The sequence below is a fragment of the Gopherus evgoodei genome, chromosome 5, assembly GCF_007399415.2.
Source record: "Gopherus evgoodei ecotype Sinaloan lineage chromosome 5, rGopEvg1_v1.p, whole genome shotgun sequence".
NCBI classification, from domain to species: Eukaryota; Metazoa; Chordata; order Testudines; family Testudinidae; genus Gopherus; species Gopherus evgoodei.
In genome coordinates, this window is record NC_044326.1 from 88,123,429 (window position 1) to 88,143,858 (window position 20,430).

Here is a 20,430-nt window from a genome sequence, read left to right on the forward strand (position 1 = left end):
CTGAGGAATTCCTGCTCTGCCATTAACTGGGTTTGGCCTTGGGCAAGTAATTTAACTTCTCTGTATCTTAGTTTTTCCAGATGTAAAATGGGTATAATGGTATTACTTAATTACCTCACAGGATTGTTATATCAAGTAATAGATGAGTGTACTGTGCTTCAAAGATGTAGTGTGCCTCACTATTCCAGTGTATCCCTCTAACTATATCTGATAGGTGAGCATTTTGAAGTTAGCAGGATAAAATGTAATTTGATAAAATGATGAGTCAGATTGTCAAAAGCAAAAATCCAAAAAGGTATACATAGCAGAATGCTTTTTTTATTTTTACTACCTCTGACTCATGATTTATATTATGCATTCTGCTAAGTTCAGTTTCCTTTCACAAAGAGAGAGCTATATGAAACAGCTGTGCCTCAAACCATTTTACTTCAATTGTAGTAGCAGGTTTTAGAGTTTAAATCATTAACAACCTCTAAGTGAACTTTTATCCAAATGACTGCAAGTCACAAAGAGAACACTTCTCTTTCACCAACTACCTTTTGTGCTTTAGTAAGACCTAGTCCCTTTTCTATTTTTTTCTCCTCCTTCATGTCTTTCTTTGAAGAAGGATGTGTGATTTGTGAAGTAATGAAAGTAGGTATCAGTTAATGAAAACTGCTATACTGGATTCTTAATGCACATTGGAATTGTTTCAGGATAAAGCTTCATATACCCGCTTTACAGCAGGAAAAAAGTAAATTTCAGGTCAAGATTGCTGTGTGCACTGTAGGAGTATTATGTAGCAGTTAAACCTTCCATTGGGGGTGATCTAACCTTGATTTTTTTCCCCTCCTCTCTTTTTGTCAGCGAGTTGTGATTTGCATGCTGACTGCATTTTTTCATATTTTTTAACTACTAGTGGTTTTCTAAAACGTGGTATTATATTATTGCATCAGTACAGTTATTTATCCATCACCCTTTTTGTTCTTTTCCCATATAATAATTTATTTTTCAGAGGAAGGAGGGGGAAAGAGGCGATCCACACCTTTCCCCAATTAATTTAAATTGAAATTAACTACACAAGCTGTTTCTTTTTCTCCAGACATCCCATAGAATTCTCTTAAAAAATTTTCCTTCCCCCCCCAAAACACTTTAATAAGATTTGTTTTTAAAAGTAATCAATTATTGTATTTGGTTGTATAGGAAACGTGACTGAATTTCAATGTGAATGGTCGACACACAAACTCTCTCCCTCCCCCCACCCCCTTCCTTCAGATCGAAGACAACTGGGCAAATAATTTAGGAATTGCATCCTCTCCTTGTGAACCCTTCCTAAACGGAGCGCTTGCAATTCGGTGTCTAAAGTACAGCCTGGGAGCCTGGGGGCACCTTCCTCTTTGCTCTGCCTCTGTGTGTGTGTGTGTGTCTGTCTCTCTCTTTCCAGCCTGTGTGCGAGCTGGGAGCTCTGCCGCCGCCGCTGCCCTTTGATCCCTGCATTAGTGTTAGTTAGGGGCTTGGAGACACACAGGGAGCAGCCATAGACACCGCCGCACCAGCGCTCATTATTGACACCGCACATAGCACACACTCACTCTCACACAGATTAGATTCATTCCCTTTGAAGAATATTGCGACCGGGGACAAGCCAGGTGCACGACCGGGGGAGGGGGAGCGGGGGGACGAAAGAAAGAAAAGGGGGAAAGCAAAAGAAACCCCCCTTCTTGTTGGCTCCAGGAAAACCAGCTTCAAGCCCATTCCCCAGCAGAAGAGGAAGCCCCCCGCTACTGGCCACCCCCGGCCCCGGCTTTGTGCCTGCCTTTGCCCCCCTTTGGTTTTATTTGATCTCCCATTAAACCAAGGAGGAGAATGTGAAAAAAGGGGGAAAATGCCCAGGAGGAAGCAGGAGCAGCCCAAGCGCCTCTCTTCACGTAAGTGCCCCCTCTTTTGCCATTTTCTCCTTCCTTCTCTCCCTGTCTCCTTCCCCTCTGCAGCCTCCTCCGTTGTTTTGTGCATTAGTTTAGGGTTACAGAGGTGAAACTGACAAAGACACAGCCTGGGTTATTCCTCTTTTAGGTCTGAGCTAAGGCAGCCATGTTGGTGATGAACAGCCTTGTGCCCTTTTAATTTTTCCTCTCTCCCTCTCCTTTCCCCCCGTGCTTTGCTTCCTTCGCCCTCTCCCCCCTTCCCTCCCCTCTCCGCTGATTGTGCATTTGTGCCGGAGTGCGGGTTTCTCCCGGGGGCCGGACGGGGGCTCTTTTATTGGGGTGGGGAGGGGGTGGCATTGGAGGGGAAGCGGCTGCTGGCGTCTTGTGCAGAATCAATCGAAAGGTCCGTCTCCGGCTAAAGGTTGCGGCTGGGCTTGTCGGCCCCGGAGCCGGGGAGGACGCAGGAGGAGGGGAAGCGGGGGAGGGCGACGCGGGGAGCGGCCGAGGAGGGCACAAGCGGTGGGGGACCCACACTCACGGAGCCGGGGCTGCTGCTGCTGCTGGGGGGAGGCAGGGGGCAGATGGTGGCATGCGAGGTCCCTACAGAGCAAGGGAGGCGGTGGCAGCAGCAGCGGGAGGCAGCATGGGGGCTGCTCCTGGCCGCAATAAAATGAAGGGTCAGACGAGCCAGGCTAGACTCAGGCTTCAGTGCGGCTGCCCCAGCCTAGAGAAGCAGAGCTTGGGACTAACGTGCATCCCAGCCCTCCTAGCCTGCAGGCAACGCATTGACACAGAGCTCACCCTCCCCTGGCTCCTTTTCTGCCCCCTCCCCCATTTTTTCCTCTTTGCAAAACAGTTAACTTTTCTTCCTCTCCTTGCATTAAGCGATCGGATGCTATCGAGCGCGGCGGGGAGGAAGAAAACCTATAAATATCGTGCCCCGGCTTGGCGTTAGGGTTGGTCTAAGAAGAGCGGGGGGGGGGGGTGGATTTAGGGGTCGTTTTTCTGTCTCCAGCACATATGTTCAGTGCCTGTCTGCAGCCCCTCCTCGCTGTGCCCCAGGGTTCAGTGTCTGGTGAGAGCTGAACTGCTTATGTGTCAAAGCCATGGTCGGTCACCTGAAGTTCACCAGGGAGGGGGAGGGTTAAGGTTGTGGTATATGGTGTGCTGTGTTTTTTCCGCTGCAGACAGAGAGCGATCGATTACCTCTCTCCATATATTTTTAGCTATCGGGGAAGGGGGTTGAGGCACCGCTTCCCCTTCTAGCCCTTTACCACCTCCCGGACACTGTCAACCTGGCACATTAGCCAACGCAGAGGTGGGGGAAGAAATGGCACTTGCAGCTCCACAAATATTTCTCTCTCTCTCTCTCTCTCTCTCTCTTTCCGCTGGAGCCGACTCACAGGGCTTGGGGTTGTGCTTTTTTTTAATTTGCCCCTGTACAGTCCTTTCACCATGTGCCCGCTAGAGGGCCTGAGTCTGAAACACATACAGAGAGAATTCCCCATATAGAAATCTATCTAGTTCTGGAAGCTTGCACAAGTGAGTTCATGAAAGTACAGTGGTCTATGTTTGCACCACTGCTGCTTTCCTCCAGTTCACTGATCTCTAATAAGGGAAAGAAGAGAGAGGAGGGGGGCTAATCTCTCCTTTATATGTATGTTTTGGGTGTTGGCATGGACATCAAACTTCCACTAAATAATAACTTTGAGAATAGTGGTTGAGAAAACAAGATTTTAATTTTAAACTTTTGTGTGTGTTGGGGGCAGCGGGGTGTACGACTGGTGAGGGCAGAAAATGCTTCTGGATTGACAGAGTTTGGAAATTGAGTTGTGTGTGTGTGCAGATCAGATAGCTTTGCAGGCAGCCGCAGACTGCCCTGCTGGTGACCTTGACCCTGACCTGGTGCGACTACCCTGTGTCTGTTTCTCTAGGGCTGAGATGAAATTCAGTCTCCATTTTAGTTCACTTGGGGTGTGCCTCTCATGTGCACAGACTGCTAGTAATTATGCTCAGTTTTATGTACTGGCTTTTCTTCACCCCTCAGGTTGCATGCTGTTACCCACTCACCCAGACACCCTGCTCTAGTAAAATAACATTTGCTGAACTGAGGAGCAATTGCCTTTGTTGATGTACTGTGCAAATCTAGGTGTTTAAACATAGGGCCTAATTTTGCAGAGCTTTTACACTAATTTTTGAGCCAAATAGTGGTTTTTTTCCCGCCGATGTGTGCTGTATGCACTAGATTTTTCTGAACTAAGGTCACTTTTGTTTGGTGGGATTTATATTTTTATAGACAAGTTGCATTGGAATTAAAAGATATTCTTGGAAAATAATGTATTAGGTAATTCAGTAAGAATTGTACAAATGCTGTTATGGATTCAAAGGGTCCTACAGAGTTAGAAAATGTCTTGGGAGTCAATTGCAATTACTGTGCAAATGCTATAAATAGTGACTTTTGTGACATTGAATACATGTTAACATTAAATGTAAAATATATTTTGATTCTAAGGTTCAAATTGATTTTTAGCAATATGTTTCCTAGATAAACAGTATTTACATATTTCATTCAAAAAGATCCCCAAAACCGAAACAGCAGTAGGAGAATATTAAGGTTGCATAGTTAAGCACTCAAGTCTAGAAATGAAATAGTTAAGAATGTACACAACAATATATGTATATTATATTGCACTGAAGAATTAGCAAGTTATTATGTAAATAAATACTGTATCATAATGTAAATGCATAATGGATGGAAGAGTTACAGTTGTATGTATGACATATGGGCCAGACAGAGTGTATTAAAGTCAATTCTATGGAAAATACACAATAAAACATTGTCATATAACATACTACAGGTTACTATAACAGAGAATATAGTGAAAATTTGCTGACATACCTAGTATACTTAAAGGTGTAACTTTTCTCATATAAATAGTCTTGTTGACTTTAATAGGACTTCATATAGGACTAGTCTTATCCATAAATTTAAGCACATGTGTAAGTACTGTATTTTCAGGACCTATGTCCTAGTTTCTTCTTAGTTAAGTTTTATTCTTTGCATTGTATTTAAAGAAGACTGTATTGTCCATCAAAAAGAAATTGCAGCAGAATAATACATGGTTACTGACAAAAGCCAGAATTCTGTACTTACAGAAACTGACCACAGTTGAAACCACTTACACGTGTAAAGTTACAAGTATTTGCAAGGTTGGGGCCTCAATTATTAAAACACATGCCTGGGAGAGAAAAGTGTATAAAAAGTTTATCAAAGTTATACTGGACCATTATAACAATTAAAATAGTGTAAATATAGGAGAATGAAAACAATTGCAAGATAGTTGCCATGTGTTTTTAAGGTTGCAGAATAAAAGGTATATTATGTTGTATTGAGAAACAGCATTGCCTATTTTTTGGTGGTGGTGGGTTTTTTTGTTTTTGTTTTTGTTTTTTTACGAATAAGAAATTCCATAAAGTTTTTAGCTAGACAATGCCAGAATGCCTGCCTCCCTGACCTTACAAAATACAATGAAAGCTTCTCTCCTACTTTTAAAGTTGTAAATGAATAAGGCTAAGGTTTAACAAATTGCTGCGGAGCTCTTGGCTCAGTCGCTATCCATCCTCACTAAATTTTTCACTGGACACCTAAGTTTGTCACAGCCATGTTTTAGTCTTTCTTAGTTTACAAACCTAGTTATAATACTTTGCCATGCATGTGGAGAGTGTGGTTCTCCCAAATGGTCATAGTTCACATAAATCAACCAATTTCAGCTGGAACACTCAAAGACTGTCTCCTCAGTGAGGGAGATTTCCATAGCATATCTACTTCAGTGCTTAGAGATAATTAAAAAAAAAGTTGTAGGTGTGTGTTTTATAATGAAGAAAATATTTGCTTGTTTACTTCCTCTCTTCCTTCCCTCATTTTGAAATGTTTTTTCTTGGACTTTCCAACAAAAATTCACTTTCTGGCAGAAGGTGGAAACATGCCTTACTGGAAACATGGCAGTCTGAAAAGTGAAAGTTTCAGAAAGTTTTGAGGCTTGAAACAGGTGATTAGAATGGAAACTTTCAAGTCACCTTTACTATAGCAGTCACTATTGCTTTGACTTTAATTCAGTTTCAAGGGCTTACAAGAAGTGCAGAATGCAAACTAGTAGACTGATATTATATAAGTGCAAACTAAATGATAAGACTGATCTGGACAATGCCCTCCTAAATGTTAAATGGCTATTGTCTGAGAAATGTATTTAATCAAGTACAAACTTCAATTTAACTCTCTGTTGAATTTATTTTGCTAGTTAAGTAAATGTAATTATGACACTGTGTTGGTACAAACAGCATTGTTGAATTTTTAGGAGGAGCCTCATAACTGTTAGTCATCATGCCTAGGATACAGTCCTGAACATTCCCTTACACTATTCTGAAACTGAATTTCAGCTGCTTCATATTCTACACTTAATTTACCCTGTGTTCCATATAGCCTTTTATCGTCTCATTTTTTATTGTAGTAATTTATTGACAAAGAGCGTAAAGAAAATTTTGCTAGATTGATTCAATATTATTTAAAGTTTCTTTCCTCTTTCTATTTTTTGTTTATTTGGGGATTTGATAGGTAGAGACCACAGTAGGCATTATGGATGGGACTTTCATACATCACAACAGTCTTCTGCTTTCGTGCAGGAATCTAGAGCTGCCAGTGAAAAGGGCTTTTATCAGCAACAGGAGTCTCTCTCTCTCTCTCTCTCTCTCTCTCTCTTAATAGTATTTATTACCTTACTAGCAGACATCACATGTACATGAATAAACTTTTAACATAGTTTCTATTTATTATTTTTAACCTCTTGCCACTGCGGCGGTCATTGCTGACAAGAGAATACATGTAGGGAAAATTATTATTCTTAGTGAATTCGGGTTAATAATTTCATTGCTATCATCATAGTTATCCTTGTAGTATTGTAGTGCATCTTTTACCTAAAGAGCAGCGTGAGATGCATGCAGTGCTGTTTGCATTGCTTCACCTAAAAAATATTGATCCTGTTTGGTCCCTCCTATTGTTTTCCTTGAGGAAGAAAGATCACATAAATAAAGTACGCCCAAATAAATTAGGTACATACTTCAAACCGCAAAAAGAATCAACCTCTTATGATTGTATTTTTAAAAATAATTTCTCAGCATTACACTGGGACACTTGTCAAAAGTCAGACAATGGTAGTATGTGTCTTAGTGTTGTGCGATAGTGCAAAACATTGATAAATCATGTTGCCAGAGCATAAATTAGACTGCCCAAGAGCCAGCTTTGGAGCTCACTGAGCCATGTACAATTTTAGGATCTTTTGAATGACATTTGGGATAGGGTGGGGATGCAAATTAGCATAAAGTACAAATGCAACTTCTAACAGCCCCAACAGAAGGAACCGGTGGGGTGGGGTATGGAGACGACAGAACAGAATGCATTCTTTTAAATATATGAGAAATTAATTTAACCTCGCCCTTTGTAAAAGAGAGTGATTTTCTTTTTTTCTTTTACATATGTAAGAAGGTAGGGATGGAGGGAATTAAGGAAATAAATAAAACCGAGCAGCCAAGAGGAGCTAGTCTGTTCAGAATGAAGTATTAGTAATTTCCTATAATTTAATCAGACCAGATCCCAGAACGAGATAATGAGAGCGTGACCTACAAAAAATAACTTTTTGGAGTTAAAAGGTTTTTTAGCGTGAGGTTTCATAAGCCATGTGATTTGTCATGAAGTACCATCTATGAAACTTTTTTTGTTTTACCCCTGTTGAAAGAAATCAAGATCTAGACATCAGTTCGATGTCTATGAAGAGGTAATTTGACTTATACCTAGAACCCCTTCACAGTTATAGTTTAGTTAAGCTACTGCAGAATCATACTTGAGTGTAATTTGTAAATAATGATGTTGTGCCCTGTTTCTGATGTACCATTTTCTGCTGCCTAGTTTGCCAGGTGTAGTACTATAATGCAGGCCATTTAGGTGCAAGTGAACAAAACACTTCATGGTGTAAGGAGGCTGAAAGATCTACTGATATATTTTATAAGAAAATGTTTGCAAAAGCCTAGATTTCAAAGTAGCTAACAGTGCATGATGAACTCCAGTTTGAGGGTTTTATTTTTTTCTCCTACAAGCAAGCCTTGTAATTTCATGACAAGTTTGTAAATTACATTTTTATGGCATGAAAGTACAGTACATGATTAGATGCTGAAGCAAAAAGTCCCAACTAGGTGAATATTATCATTCCCTAAAGCCTACTTTTAGAGGGAATTTTTTCTACTAGAAAATAGTTTCATAAATTAAAATAATAAAACTTAGGCTTGAGTCTGATCTTTGATACATGGGTACATGTTGCTGACTATCCTGTAAAATCAGCTACTGGATCTACACACATGCATTGCAATGTAGCTGATTTTACAAAATGTTCAGTGATACACATCCAGAGATCTGAGATAAGAATATGTCCTTTAGTAGCTTTCTTTTCAGAGATTGACTGAGGGTCATAGTTTAAATGCAGTAAGTGTTATGCTTCCAAGAGGCAGTTTTTCTTTTCCAGATGTATCTGTGTCAGCATGAATAGTCTGACTTCTTCTTGGGTCAAGACACTAAAGTTTTTTGGGTGCTTAATTCCAATCTCAGTCAGCTCGAGCGGTGCCGTCCTGGCCCTTAAAGTTCTTCCTACCCTACAGAGGATTTCCTGCTGTGCAAGGTGATTCCATTGAACAATAGATGCCCTGGTTAAAATAAACAAAATACTCACTCCTTTTCTGCAGGACAAGTTGAATTTTAAGACTCCAGACTGAGAACCAAAGAAGGGGAAAAAGCAGACTTCATGAAGCGGGGCCTTTTCTCCTTTTGCACCGACACTTTGGCAGCACAAATGGAGAGGGAGAGTGGGTAGAACTGAGGAATACTAATTTATGTAGCAGACAAAAGCCCAAGAAGAGAAGTTAGGTGTTAGGACAAACTGTTTATAAGACCTATGAGGAAACCAAATTCTCTTTTCCTTTGCTCCCTCCATCCCTGTCTCAAGTGCAGAAAAAGAGTAAGAATCAGGCCCTCAGTCACTAGTTGCCAGGTCTGCCTTTGAGATAGTGACCTAGATGTGAAATGTTCTACCTGTAATTCAAAAGCCAGAGAAAACACTGGAACTTGTACCCTGGCTCCCATTCCCAATATCTGAAACAGGAGCAAATTCAAGGTCAAGGAAGGAGCTGGGAGAGGCTCTTCACACTTGTCAGGAGGCCTGGGACGGAGACACCTGTAAGAAGCAGGAGCCAGGTGAAGGGAAGCCTCAGCTGAGCAGGGCTCTAGGCCTGGAGGAAGGGGTATAAGGATGGCAAAGCCCTGGAGACAAAGGCTAGACAAGACTTTGAGAATGGGTTGCTTTGAGCTGTTCTGAATCTTTGTTTCTACGTTAATAAAGAAAAGCCCAGATCAAAGGAACTGGAACAGTGCATCAATGCAGTTGTTTGGACCACTATTTTACTCTTCTGGCTGGTGATCAGCCTGCCAACTTACAAAAACATTTACCACTTGCAGTAGAACTTCAGAGTTACAAACACCTCGGGAATGAAGGTTGTTTGTAACTCTGAACAAAACATTATGGTGGTTCTTAAGTTTACAACTGAACATTGACTTAATACAGCTTTGAAACTTTATTATAAGGAAGAAAAATGCTGCTTTTAACCATCTTAATTTAAATGAAACAAGCACAGAAAGAGTTTCCTTACCTTGTCAAATCCTTTTTTTAAAATTTCCCTTTATTTTTTTTTAGTTGCTTACATTTAACACAGTACTGTACTGTATTTGCTTATTTTTTTTGTCTCTGCTGCTGCCTGATTGTGTACCTCCGGTTCCAAATTAGGTATGTGGTCTACAGATCAGTTCTTAACTCTGAGGTTCTACTGTGCTACACATTCCACTTGTAATGTAACTTCTTTCACCTTTACATTTCTCATATTCTGAGTCCCTTACTAGTCCCCAGTGTAAGGTAGAGCAACCTTAGGGTTGCTTTAATTTATACTCTCCTTCCCATGGGCGCAGACCCAATGGATTCTAAGCTTACCCTGATTCATCCCCTTTCCTGGGAACTGACATAGAACCCTTTTGCCCCTACTACACTGAAAAGGGAAACCCTCTGCACAGGGGCTATTCTGAGGGGGCATCTGTCCACTTTTAATGTCCCTTTACACTGATGTAAAAGGGCCTTTGAAAAAGTGTGAATCAGACTCTTGAAATCATTGCATTTGAAGGCAGTTTAGCAGCCTGTATGAAATGAGTTGGTAAACTCAGTAGTGTTCCTAAAGGAGAAGTATGCATATATATTTTTTAAAAGATCACACTTGGCACACATGTTGACTATCTCAGCAGAGAAGCCAAAGACTGGCACAGAGAGGAAACTTCCCTTGCTCCTTGATGTGGTCCCTCCAAGTCAGAGTTTAGATGCATTGTTAGGGCAAGATGGAGAAATGCATTGCTGCTGTTTATGCGGTACCTGTTCTGTGGGTAATTACAAGACTTTATTTTCCTGTACCAACAAATTGGGATGAAATCTACATTCTCTTTAAAATAAAACAAGGTTTGAGGCAAGAAGGTCTTTTATTGAGTCCTAAAATGTTGATTTATATGATCTCTGACCTCTGTCCAGGGTCGAAAGCTGGGGCAGTATCTTAAACAACATGTTGAAGAGTGAGCAGTGCCTATTCCGCATGGAGAGGACTGCTTCACTGTTTTAGCCTATAACTATGAGTAGCTTCCTAATCCTCTCTTGTTTGGCTCTGCTTGTTAACCCCAAGCAATCCTCTCAGGGGCACAAAAAGCAGCTGTCTTTGGTAGAAAACACAGCATGACAAAACAAACACTTCTTGAAATTTCCCATAGATACCTACCAGAATGCCTTTTCTGTGGGAAAAATTAAAAACACAAAGAGTATAATTTACCATGTTCTAATCTGACTTTAGGAAAGAGAAAAGTCAAATTACAGTGAGCTAGATTTCTGTGACATTTATAGCATAGAGGAGTAATTTCACCATCAAGAGGCAGGAACACAACCTGAAACCTTTGTCTCTGAACTCATGGGAATGGTACCAGACTTAAAGTACCATGAGTGAGCAGGAGAGAACAAAAGTAAGTATTTTAAATGGTAAAGCAGATTGATATTATTTACAAGAAATATAGCAGTAGAAATTAAATATAGCAAAATGAAATACAAACCAATTGAAAATAAAAATCTCTGTTAGAGCTGGCATGCTGTCCTGATGTCACCTGTATGCTTGAGTATTGCAGTGCATATCGTATATGAGATCACCTTTTACTTTGTGACCCCTTGATAGAGGACGTGAGCACAATAGGGATAATTAAGGACATGGTAGCAGCTTGAGCTTGTTTTGTTTGTCTCAGCCTAAACACTATGGTAACAAGGTTTTTAAATTGATTTCCTTGTTTGTTTTATTAGACTAATCACTTGAACAACCATTATGAAGCTAGTCTCTAGCAATAGCTCCAAATACTGTTGTAGCACTAGTCAAATTTAGTGTTTTGAACTATTACTGTAGAAAACTGTGGTGTTTTTTATAAAAAGGAAACAAATAATTACAACATTAAATGTTTGAATAATATAATTTCACTGAATTCAAATTAACTTCATTTTTAAATTACAACTTAAAACCAACAGCATTGTCAGCTATGGGACAGATTCACAGGCTTACTCTGCTCCCTTTGCAATGCTAAGATGATGCAGTGGAAGCTGCTTGTGTGTTCCTAGCTGGAGATGGCATTGGGGAGTTCCCAGTGGGTCGAGATTCACCATAACTGTCTTTTATTCCTCCATCCTTCTACAGTCCAGCGTAGGGAGTGTGTCAGGGCTGGAAAGTGGTAGAGAGGAGGGTGTGGTTAGAGCACTCAGCATTCCAGCTATCCGCAGCTAGTAAGCCATTGCCAGCTGGCATAGGTTAGAGCAGTCCCTGGGCCTAAACAGAATATAAAATGATACTTCAGTTTTGGGACTTTTCTGGGTCAGACGCAGTACCAGCTAAGATGAACTTTAAGGTTTACCTGGACAGCTCACAAGACAAGGGAGCTTTAGCTTTCGGGGTTCCTGTTTTTCCTCTGGATCAACTAGGAACTTCTGTTGAGAGGCTACCCTTGCTCATGGGGCTAACATGTTGCAATCGTCTTTTCTTTGCCCTGACTTAATCTTTGGTTGATATTGCTATACTGACAAGAATCTCTTTGAATACAGTGGGGGTCAGGAGAAATGTGCTCCCCTGTTTTCCTTTTCTGCCTCTCCTAAAGGAGTTAGAGTATAATAACCACTTGCTTCATTCCTGCAACTGATTATAAATCTTGTTCTGTTTCCATCTCTGGCCAATGTTCATGATATCTTTTCTAGACCAGATGGAGCAGACATGGCATGTGATATTGACCAGTCTTTCCCTACAGATAAGGAAGCTGCTTCATCATCCTTTTCTCCTCTTGATAATATTTTATCATCAGTGTCATTTCCTGATGACTACAACCTGTTTCAGGAATTGATAGTTCGGATGAGAGATTATTTGGATCTGGACACTACTGTGATTCAAGAGAAGACACATTGTTTCTTTAATGTCTTGGAGACTAAGGAAAAGGTGAAGATTACCCTTCCCATGAATGAAGGCATGTAAAACCCTGCTTGGGATATCTGGTTGACTCTGGCATCTGTGGTCATCAAGAAGATCGATCACTTATACCAGGTCCTTCTTCAGCTTTCTTCACTCATCCACCTATCTATCTTGAAGGGCTGTCAAGTACTATGTCATCTGAGAAAGAGGCTCAGAAGAATGATTTCTTAGGCAGAAAGATATACTCCACGCTTACTCTGGGAATTCAAGTTGCTAATTATCAGCCCATCACGGCTAGATAACAGTACTTATGGATCTGGATGTTTCTCTTCATGATCATCTCTTTGAGGAGCAGGGGTAAGTAGTGAAGGGCATTGACATAACAGGATCAAATGGTTTCTAGACTTGTTTGATGAACATTTTACAATGTTTTTGAACCTCTTCAAGGGCGTTTGCTCAGGTGTCACTCTCCAAAGATCTTTCTGGCTTAAATTATCCAGTCTTTCAGCTGGAGTGTGGCCAACCTTGAAGTTCTCCCCTTGAAAGGAGAGTGCCTTCTCAGTTCTAAAACATATGATTCGTTTGAAAGATAAAAGAAACTAGATACATTGCCAAGTCTCTGGGACTGATTCATTATATTTAAAAGAAGAAGAGCATTATTTCATCTTCTTTCAGTTCCCAGAGTCAGTACAGACACTTTCCAGGAGTTCTAGATTCACCAGCAACTGAGGAGATAGGGTAGAGGGAAGTTCATTTCAAAGATGAAGTTCTTTTTCAGCTTTCAGCTCACTCATCTTCTGCATATGTTCAGACAGAAATTTGACAATTCACCCTGAAACCTAGATGTGTTCTCCACTTCCAGTCTGGGTCCATATCTTGGTCTCATTTGTGCAGCATCCCGCACAATGGAGCCCTGATCTTCAAGTGCCCCTACATTACACCTTTGGAATTGTACTGTTCTTTAGACTCCCACATATGCAGAGTTCCCCCTGGAAAAGAAACCAGTGACTACAGTTCTTTGAGAGTGTTGCCTCAGAGTTCTACCCTCAAGTAGGACTTTGGGATGTAGTACAAGGAACTGAGATGGCGTGGGACTGCGTGGCCCTTTTATATATCATTGACTGCACAATGGGGCACTGATGCAGAACCAGTAGGCACCGCTTCTCTGGAAGATTCTTGTAACCCACTGGTGCTACGGGCAGGAAAGGTGCAGATGACAAAAATGTAAATATCCATAGACAACATTTTCAAAGAATACTTGTGAATAATTATTTTTCAAGGCTACAGCTTTGTTTTTAGAATCCTTTTTTAATAAGCAAATTGTAATTCTGTTTAGCTCAGTTAAGGATCTCCTGGTAATTTAAACAGTTGTTTTGTCAATGCACACATCACTTTGTAACAGGTATTGGTAATGTAAGAATGAAAACATTTATACAAGAAGAATAAAAGTCAATCAAGCAGATAATTGACCAATTTATCAATCTTAGCAGACACTTTTTTCTGATAACATTATGGCAGCTCTGGTAAATTTACTTCAATTGCTTAAGGGGACAGATTCTATATGGTGTGAACAATACATAACAGCAGCCCCTTCAAATGAATGGGTAAAGGAGCAGGTAATCAGGCTCTGCAATTTTGGTTCCTAGATTGGCCTTTTGGCAATGGTGTGTCCATCGGTGTTGGAACTAGGGCTGCTGAGGGTGCAGCAGAGCACTTCTGGTTTGAAGTGGTTTCCATCATGTGCAGGATTTACAGTTTTGTTCAATGGCTTTCTGCACCCCCACTATAAAAATTGTTCCAGCACTGCTGGGTGTGTCCTTTGAGGAAAATTTAAAATGATCCTGCTCTGCTCAGTTAATAACTCCAGTGCTTTACTGCCTTTTCCAATAGTCTTTCAGGCTTTCAATGACTGTCAAAATTATTGTGATAACTGAAGTGCATTTGGTAGACCTTGATAATAAGTTGCAGTTATGATCAGAGAACTCTTAGCTTCATTGCAAATTGTTTGTGTGCAACAAGGCATGCTTACATACTTTTCTTACTTTTAGTCAGTCCTTTGTGCTATCTGAACTGACACTCATAACTTCCTCTTGTTCACCCGCTTTTTCAACTGGAAGGGAGACTGCAATCTAGTTGTCTTGACGACCCTGGCAGGTTTAAATGACTGGCTGCACTCAAATAAGTTGCGTGCATCGAGGTGCATTGAAGTTTTAATAATCTATAGCCTAAACAAATCACTTTAGTCTTGGCTGCTTTAAATTGCCCAGTACGTAGAAGTATGCTTAGTCCTACTTTTGGCTGTAGGACCTGAAGGTGTGGCAAGGATTGCGATACATTTCTGGTGATGGAAGATGCACTTTGTTTCAAGACGCAGCGAAAACAGCTTTTTGTGCACCCATTTATGGAGCATTGGCAAGACTCTGAGTTAGATGAGTCAGGGACAATTGAAGGCACTGAGAGAGAAGGCAGGAGGTTCTGGGGAGTAAGATTTTGGTGAAATCAATAGTAGAAATATAGATATTGTGCAAAATGATTGGGCCACCAGTTTTTATCTGATGTGGCTATTCAGTTAAGTCAGGATTAGAAGGCAAGAGGTTCTTGCTTTTTTATTAAAATCAGAACTTAGAAGACACATTTTGCATAAATAGCACGTAGACTAAACACTCCTCTCCAGTCTCTTCTCAGAAGGTCCATTTCTCGTGAATGGCCACTCCATAAAAACTAAACTGCATAGGAACTCTCCCTCTTCAATTGTCGTTTCTCACAGCCTTGACAGGAAGGAAGACTATAGTAACCTTAAGATAGATGCCTTGATCTATCCTTTTGGCAGATACATCCTCCAAAACATGTGTTAGGCTTAGGGAGTGAGCATGACAACGCCACAGTACCATTTACAAAAATGGCTTACAGATTTTTTAAAAACGGGAGGGAAATGTTGCTGTTATTACTTGGGCTGTTCAAGGCAGGGGCCTACCTGTCACCGTTCTTTCCTCTTCAAAACTGTGGATGATCCATTTTTCTGAGCCCTCTGACTCAGACTGCTATATTTAAGTCTTGTCTGGTCTCATGAGCATTCCTCATTTAAATCTCTGAGCTCCTTCCTCCCTCCCTCCAGTGCATTGTCCTTCAGGGGATAAAAGAAATCTCTAAGAACAAAGGTCATTGTTTCATCTCTTTACTCTCACATACCCTAAGCATGTGGTGTGGTTCTCCCCATTTCCTCAAATAGAAGTATCCCCTAACTAGATTTCACATTCCACAAGCCTTAGATAAAACTGCATGTTGCTTTGCTGGTCGACATTATGGTGATACCTTCACTAGACCCTATTTTCGTCATTTGCTGTGTCTAGGGAGGACAACGTACTGATAGCACCATGGGATCTTCTTTGAACAAATTTGTGGTTATGACTTGTCTATAGGCTAGGGTCTCTGAGATGGCAGACCATTCCTTAGAATCTGGCTATTGTGCAAGGTTCTGATCCATTTGAAAGGTGGCTGCCAGGTAACTGAATCTGCCATCTGCAGATAGCCATATTCAGCTCTCCTGTATTTCTGCTCAAAATGCACCAATCTGGACTTTGGTTCTGTGACTAATGTGAAACTTTTTAATGTGAACTTCATTAATGAGCAGCTAAAGTTCTTTCAGTATCCACAGGGCCAAATTCTTGTTCAAAAATGTCCCCAAACCATTGCAGGTCCCTCAGGGGCAAGCAGGAAGGATCATTCACTTGGCCATCACTTAAACAATTTGACTCAGAACAGACACTGCGAAGATCTTGTATAGGCTGCAGATGTCAACATCATATATCTAGGGATCCTTTTGGATACAGAACCAGCTTTTCCAGATGGCTACCTAGACTGGTGTACAGGTCAATACCCATATTGATGTGCTCTATGGGGGAGCTTAAATGGTTTTTCCCAGACAACTTCTGTTAGCAGCAAGACTCCAGTTTCTCCTCCTTCCCCAAATGGAAACAGATGACAAGGCTTCCTTGTGTGCTAGAGATGGCAGAAGTGTTGAGATGGCAGCTGACGTTATTTGCATTTCAGGAAAGCCAGCTTCTCTGCCAACCCTGGGATCTGACACTTCCTGTTTGGAACAACTTGTCACTGTAGAAAGATGTTCAGAAGATGTCAAAGCAAACCCCCTTCCTCCCCAAAAAAGTAAACAATATTTTTTGTGTAACTCAAGAGAATCTAATCAAATTTAAAAGTTCTCTTTTCCTAGTAGCCAAAGGAAGGTGAAGATTTCAGTGGTCCACCTGAGCGCCTTGTTGTGTAAATATATCTGCCATTTTAAGTGTACAGTGAGGAATGTGGTGCATTGCCACTTCAGCATGGAGAGACCATAAGGAGAGAATCCATGTCCTCAAGTACGGTCACCTTCCAGACAACTTCATGGGCCAGGTGGACCATCAAATCACTAGTGCTGACTGCAGTTTCATTGGGAAGTATAGGAGTAGTAATTGATCTCCCTCATTTGGTGAGCTTCATCGGGCTTCATCAAAATCTCTATTTGACAGCTTGGCTAATTTAAGGGGACTCAGCGAAAACCCAGGCCCTTGGTAAAGGGCTTCCTAGTCATTTAGTCTCAGGTTCGAAAAAGGTCTAGGTGGTTGATGCCAGCAAAGGTATTTGGATCCCAGTCACAGTTGATCTCTTTCTTCATATAAACAAGGTGAACTCTTTTGATCTATTAATGTACAGACAGGTTAGCTCTCTCAGGTAGGCATGTTCCTTTAAAGGTAAGTCAGTGAGGTCGCCATCTGGTGGCAAGGTTGTAAAAGGTGTGTCCCAATCTAAATATCTATTATGGGATGTTACTTCATAGGGCCTTAGTTATCGTTCAGCGAAGTTGGCTACTGTAGTTTACTCATTTCCCATTAAACCTAAAAGCATTAGATACCATGAGAGATGTTGTGGGAGAAGTGGAATTTTTTGTTGCATTTTAGGTCTATGAACTGCTCCTCTGTGTAGTTGGTTGACCTCAGCAGTACTAAGGGAAGTTTATTTCCTTTTGACTCTCTCAAAAAGGAGATACGGTCTTTTTCTCATTTTATAAGCATCTGCTATCATTGTCCAGTCTATCAGGTGGATAGTGGTCTAAGCAGGTATTGATAGCACTTTCTGTAGCCTGCTCTTGTACGACATGCTATATCCTCAAAATAGTCTCCTTTGAAAATATTCTTATGGCATCTGACTGATCTCGGAGTGTTCTGATTAAAAAAGTTCTATCATAGAGTATTCAACCTAGTGGTTTCTTTGAGGTTGATAATGACAATTTAAACAAAGAATGGAAATAAAGCTGCTGTGTCTTGCCTTAAAATTGGGGTGTGTTTTTTCTCTTTGGGGAAATCTTTTATTTTAGAAGACATGGAGATGAAATATAGTCTCTCTCCCAGGGCTTTTCTCGCTATCTAATTGTGTTTATATTTGCACATATTTTAAGTATGGGGAGGAAAGACAAGAATGTAGGAGCAGTTGTTTTCTGTCTTTTTCCTGTTACAACTGTGCTACTCTCTAGGTCAGTCTGCAATGGAGACATTTCATGTTAAACCCCTGATTAGCAGGGCCGGTGTTTCCATTTAGGCAACCTAGGCGATCGCCTAAGGCACCAGGATTTGGGAGGGCGGCAGACTGCTCCGGTGGACCTCCCACAGGGACGCCTGCGGCAGGTCCACCGGAGCCGCAGGACCAGCGGACCGTCCGCAGGGACACCTGCGGCAGGTCCAACAGAGCCGCGGGACCAGCGAGCTGGCCCTGCGCCTAGGGCACCAAAAACACTCACGCCGCTCCTGCTGGTTAGGGTACCAGCCACATTGATAAATCATTTTGTGATGAGGCCAGGAGTTAAGTGGTCCTTAGATGAATCATCAGTGAACCAAAAGTTCCACTGAGAGAAGAAACAGACTTCTGTGCTTCTTACCTATTATAGGTCACCAATATCATGAGGGAACTACAGGGGATGGTGTGCACTCCAGCATCCATGTGCTGTTTATGCAACTGTGTCTTTTCAGTTTTATTTGGTGCTGTGAATGTAATACAGAAGCTAAGGCAGGCCTTTATTAAAATCATGATTTTTCTTCAGCATCCCTGTGGGAAAATCAACATTCTACTGCTCTGAATGTATAGTCTATTCCGAGACTGCTGTAAATGCCATTCTGTGGAGGGGAGTTTCTGGAACTTCAGTGAGGAAGGTATCGCCCACTCCATAGCAGTATCTGCAAGATTGGTACAGTCCAGTCAGTGTAGAAACCTGTAAAAGTTCCCCAGCTCCCAAAACTGCCTACTGGCTTTTATTATTCTAACTGGTCAAAAGGCAGCCTTTTTCAGCATTTCAGATGATAAAAAGTTGGTAGGCAGTTTTTTGAGCTGGGTTGGACAACTTTTATAGGATTCCATAAAATTAACTTCCCAAGTATTTTTTATCATGCAGTTGCACAACTACTATTCTTTAGCCCTATGGTTGCTGACTTTCTATCACACCTTGGTGTGAAATTAACAAAGATTCATGTGGAGTTGACAGCCAAAGGCACACAGATAAAAATGACGCAAAATTAGCATGTGATCTTTTGGGAGAGGGAAGGGTTTGCGTTAACTTACCTGCAAATACATTATTTGTATTTACATTGTGAAGATATGTACTGTCTTAGGAAAGCTGAGATATCCATGATTTTCTTCCATTTATTTCCAATAGGGTTGCCAGATGTCTGGTTTTCAATTGTAACATCCAATTTAAAAGGGACCCTGGCGGTTCCAGTCAGCACCACTGACCGGGCCGTTAAAAGTCCGGTTGCAGGGGTTGGCAGGCTCCCTACCTGGCTCCACACAGCTGCCAGGAAGGGTGACATGTCCCTGCAGCTGTAGGCGCAGGGTGGCCAGGGAGGCTCCGCGTGCTGCTCCCCACCTTGAGCGCTGGCTCTGCAGCTCCCACTGGCCAGGAACAGCATCCTGAACTCTGCATTTCTGGCCCCAGCCAGAGCCCGCACCCCAACCACTTTCCCCAGCCCAGTGAAAATGGGCGAGTGCGTGAGGGTAGATGAGAGTGAATGACAGAAGGAGGGGGGAGTGAGTGAGCAGGGGCGGGGACTCAGAGAAGGGGCAGGGGGCGGGCAAGGGTGTTTGGTGTTTTGTGCGATTTGAAAGTTGGCAGTCCTAATTTTCAGGTTTGTATTAAATTCTGAGTTACAATTTCCTTGTTTATTGATACAGTGCCCACTGAATGTGCTGTTTACAAGCACTGCTTTGAGTTCCTCTCCTCTCATTTCATGCTGGATCCCCTCCAATCTGGTTTCTATCCTCTCCACTCCACTGACACAGTTCTGTCCAAGGTTTCCAGTGACTTTTTACTGGCTAAATGTCAAACTCTCTGCTCCTTCATCCTTAGCCCCTGGCTGCATTTGACACTGATTGACAATATTTGCCTTCTCAAAATCCTGACCTTCCTTGTCTTCCATGACACCATGTTCTCCTGATTCCATTTCTTTTCCTTTCCCTCTTTCCTTAGTTTTCCTCCCAGATCATCTTCAAGCTGATAATTTGGAAGTCATCTTGAGTGCTTCCTTTTTTCTAACTGTTTAGGTTTTCCCATTCTGCCTCTAACGTTTTTGCGTTCCAGCAGTTGATTTAGGATAGATGTGTCCAAGGCATAATTGACTGTTTTTTTTTCAGTTTTCAGAAACAAGTCTTCTTTTTTTTTAATTGAAGCTTGTGTAATTCCACAGCAAATTCTAATGCGCTGATACTTTTAAATAAAAAGTACCCATAGGATACAATCATAAAATATAATTTTGTAAGAACATAAGAATGGCCATAATGGGTCAGACCAAAGGTCCATCTAGCCCAGTATCCTGTCTACCAACAGTGGCCTATGCCAGGTGCCCCAGGGAATGAACAGAACAGTTAATCATCA

General features: G+C 41.5%; 1 protein-coding gene across 3 annotated transcripts in view; it reads left to right on the forward strand.

The window, feature by feature from the left end:
* Positions 1–1,515: 1,515 nt before the first annotated feature.
* ZNF827 (zinc finger protein 827) overlaps positions 1,516–20,430 on the forward strand; it is a 126,081-nt gene continuing 107,166 nt past the window's right edge. For all 3 annotated transcript variants that reach the window (XM_030564394.1, XM_030564395.1, XM_030564396.1), the window contains exon 1: positions 1,516–1,907. In XM_030564394.1, the coding sequence (XP_030420254.1) occupies positions 1,865–1,907 (43 nt within the window). In that variant the 5' untranslated portion in view covers positions 1,516–1,864. The remainder of the gene's footprint in view (positions 1,908–20,430) is intronic.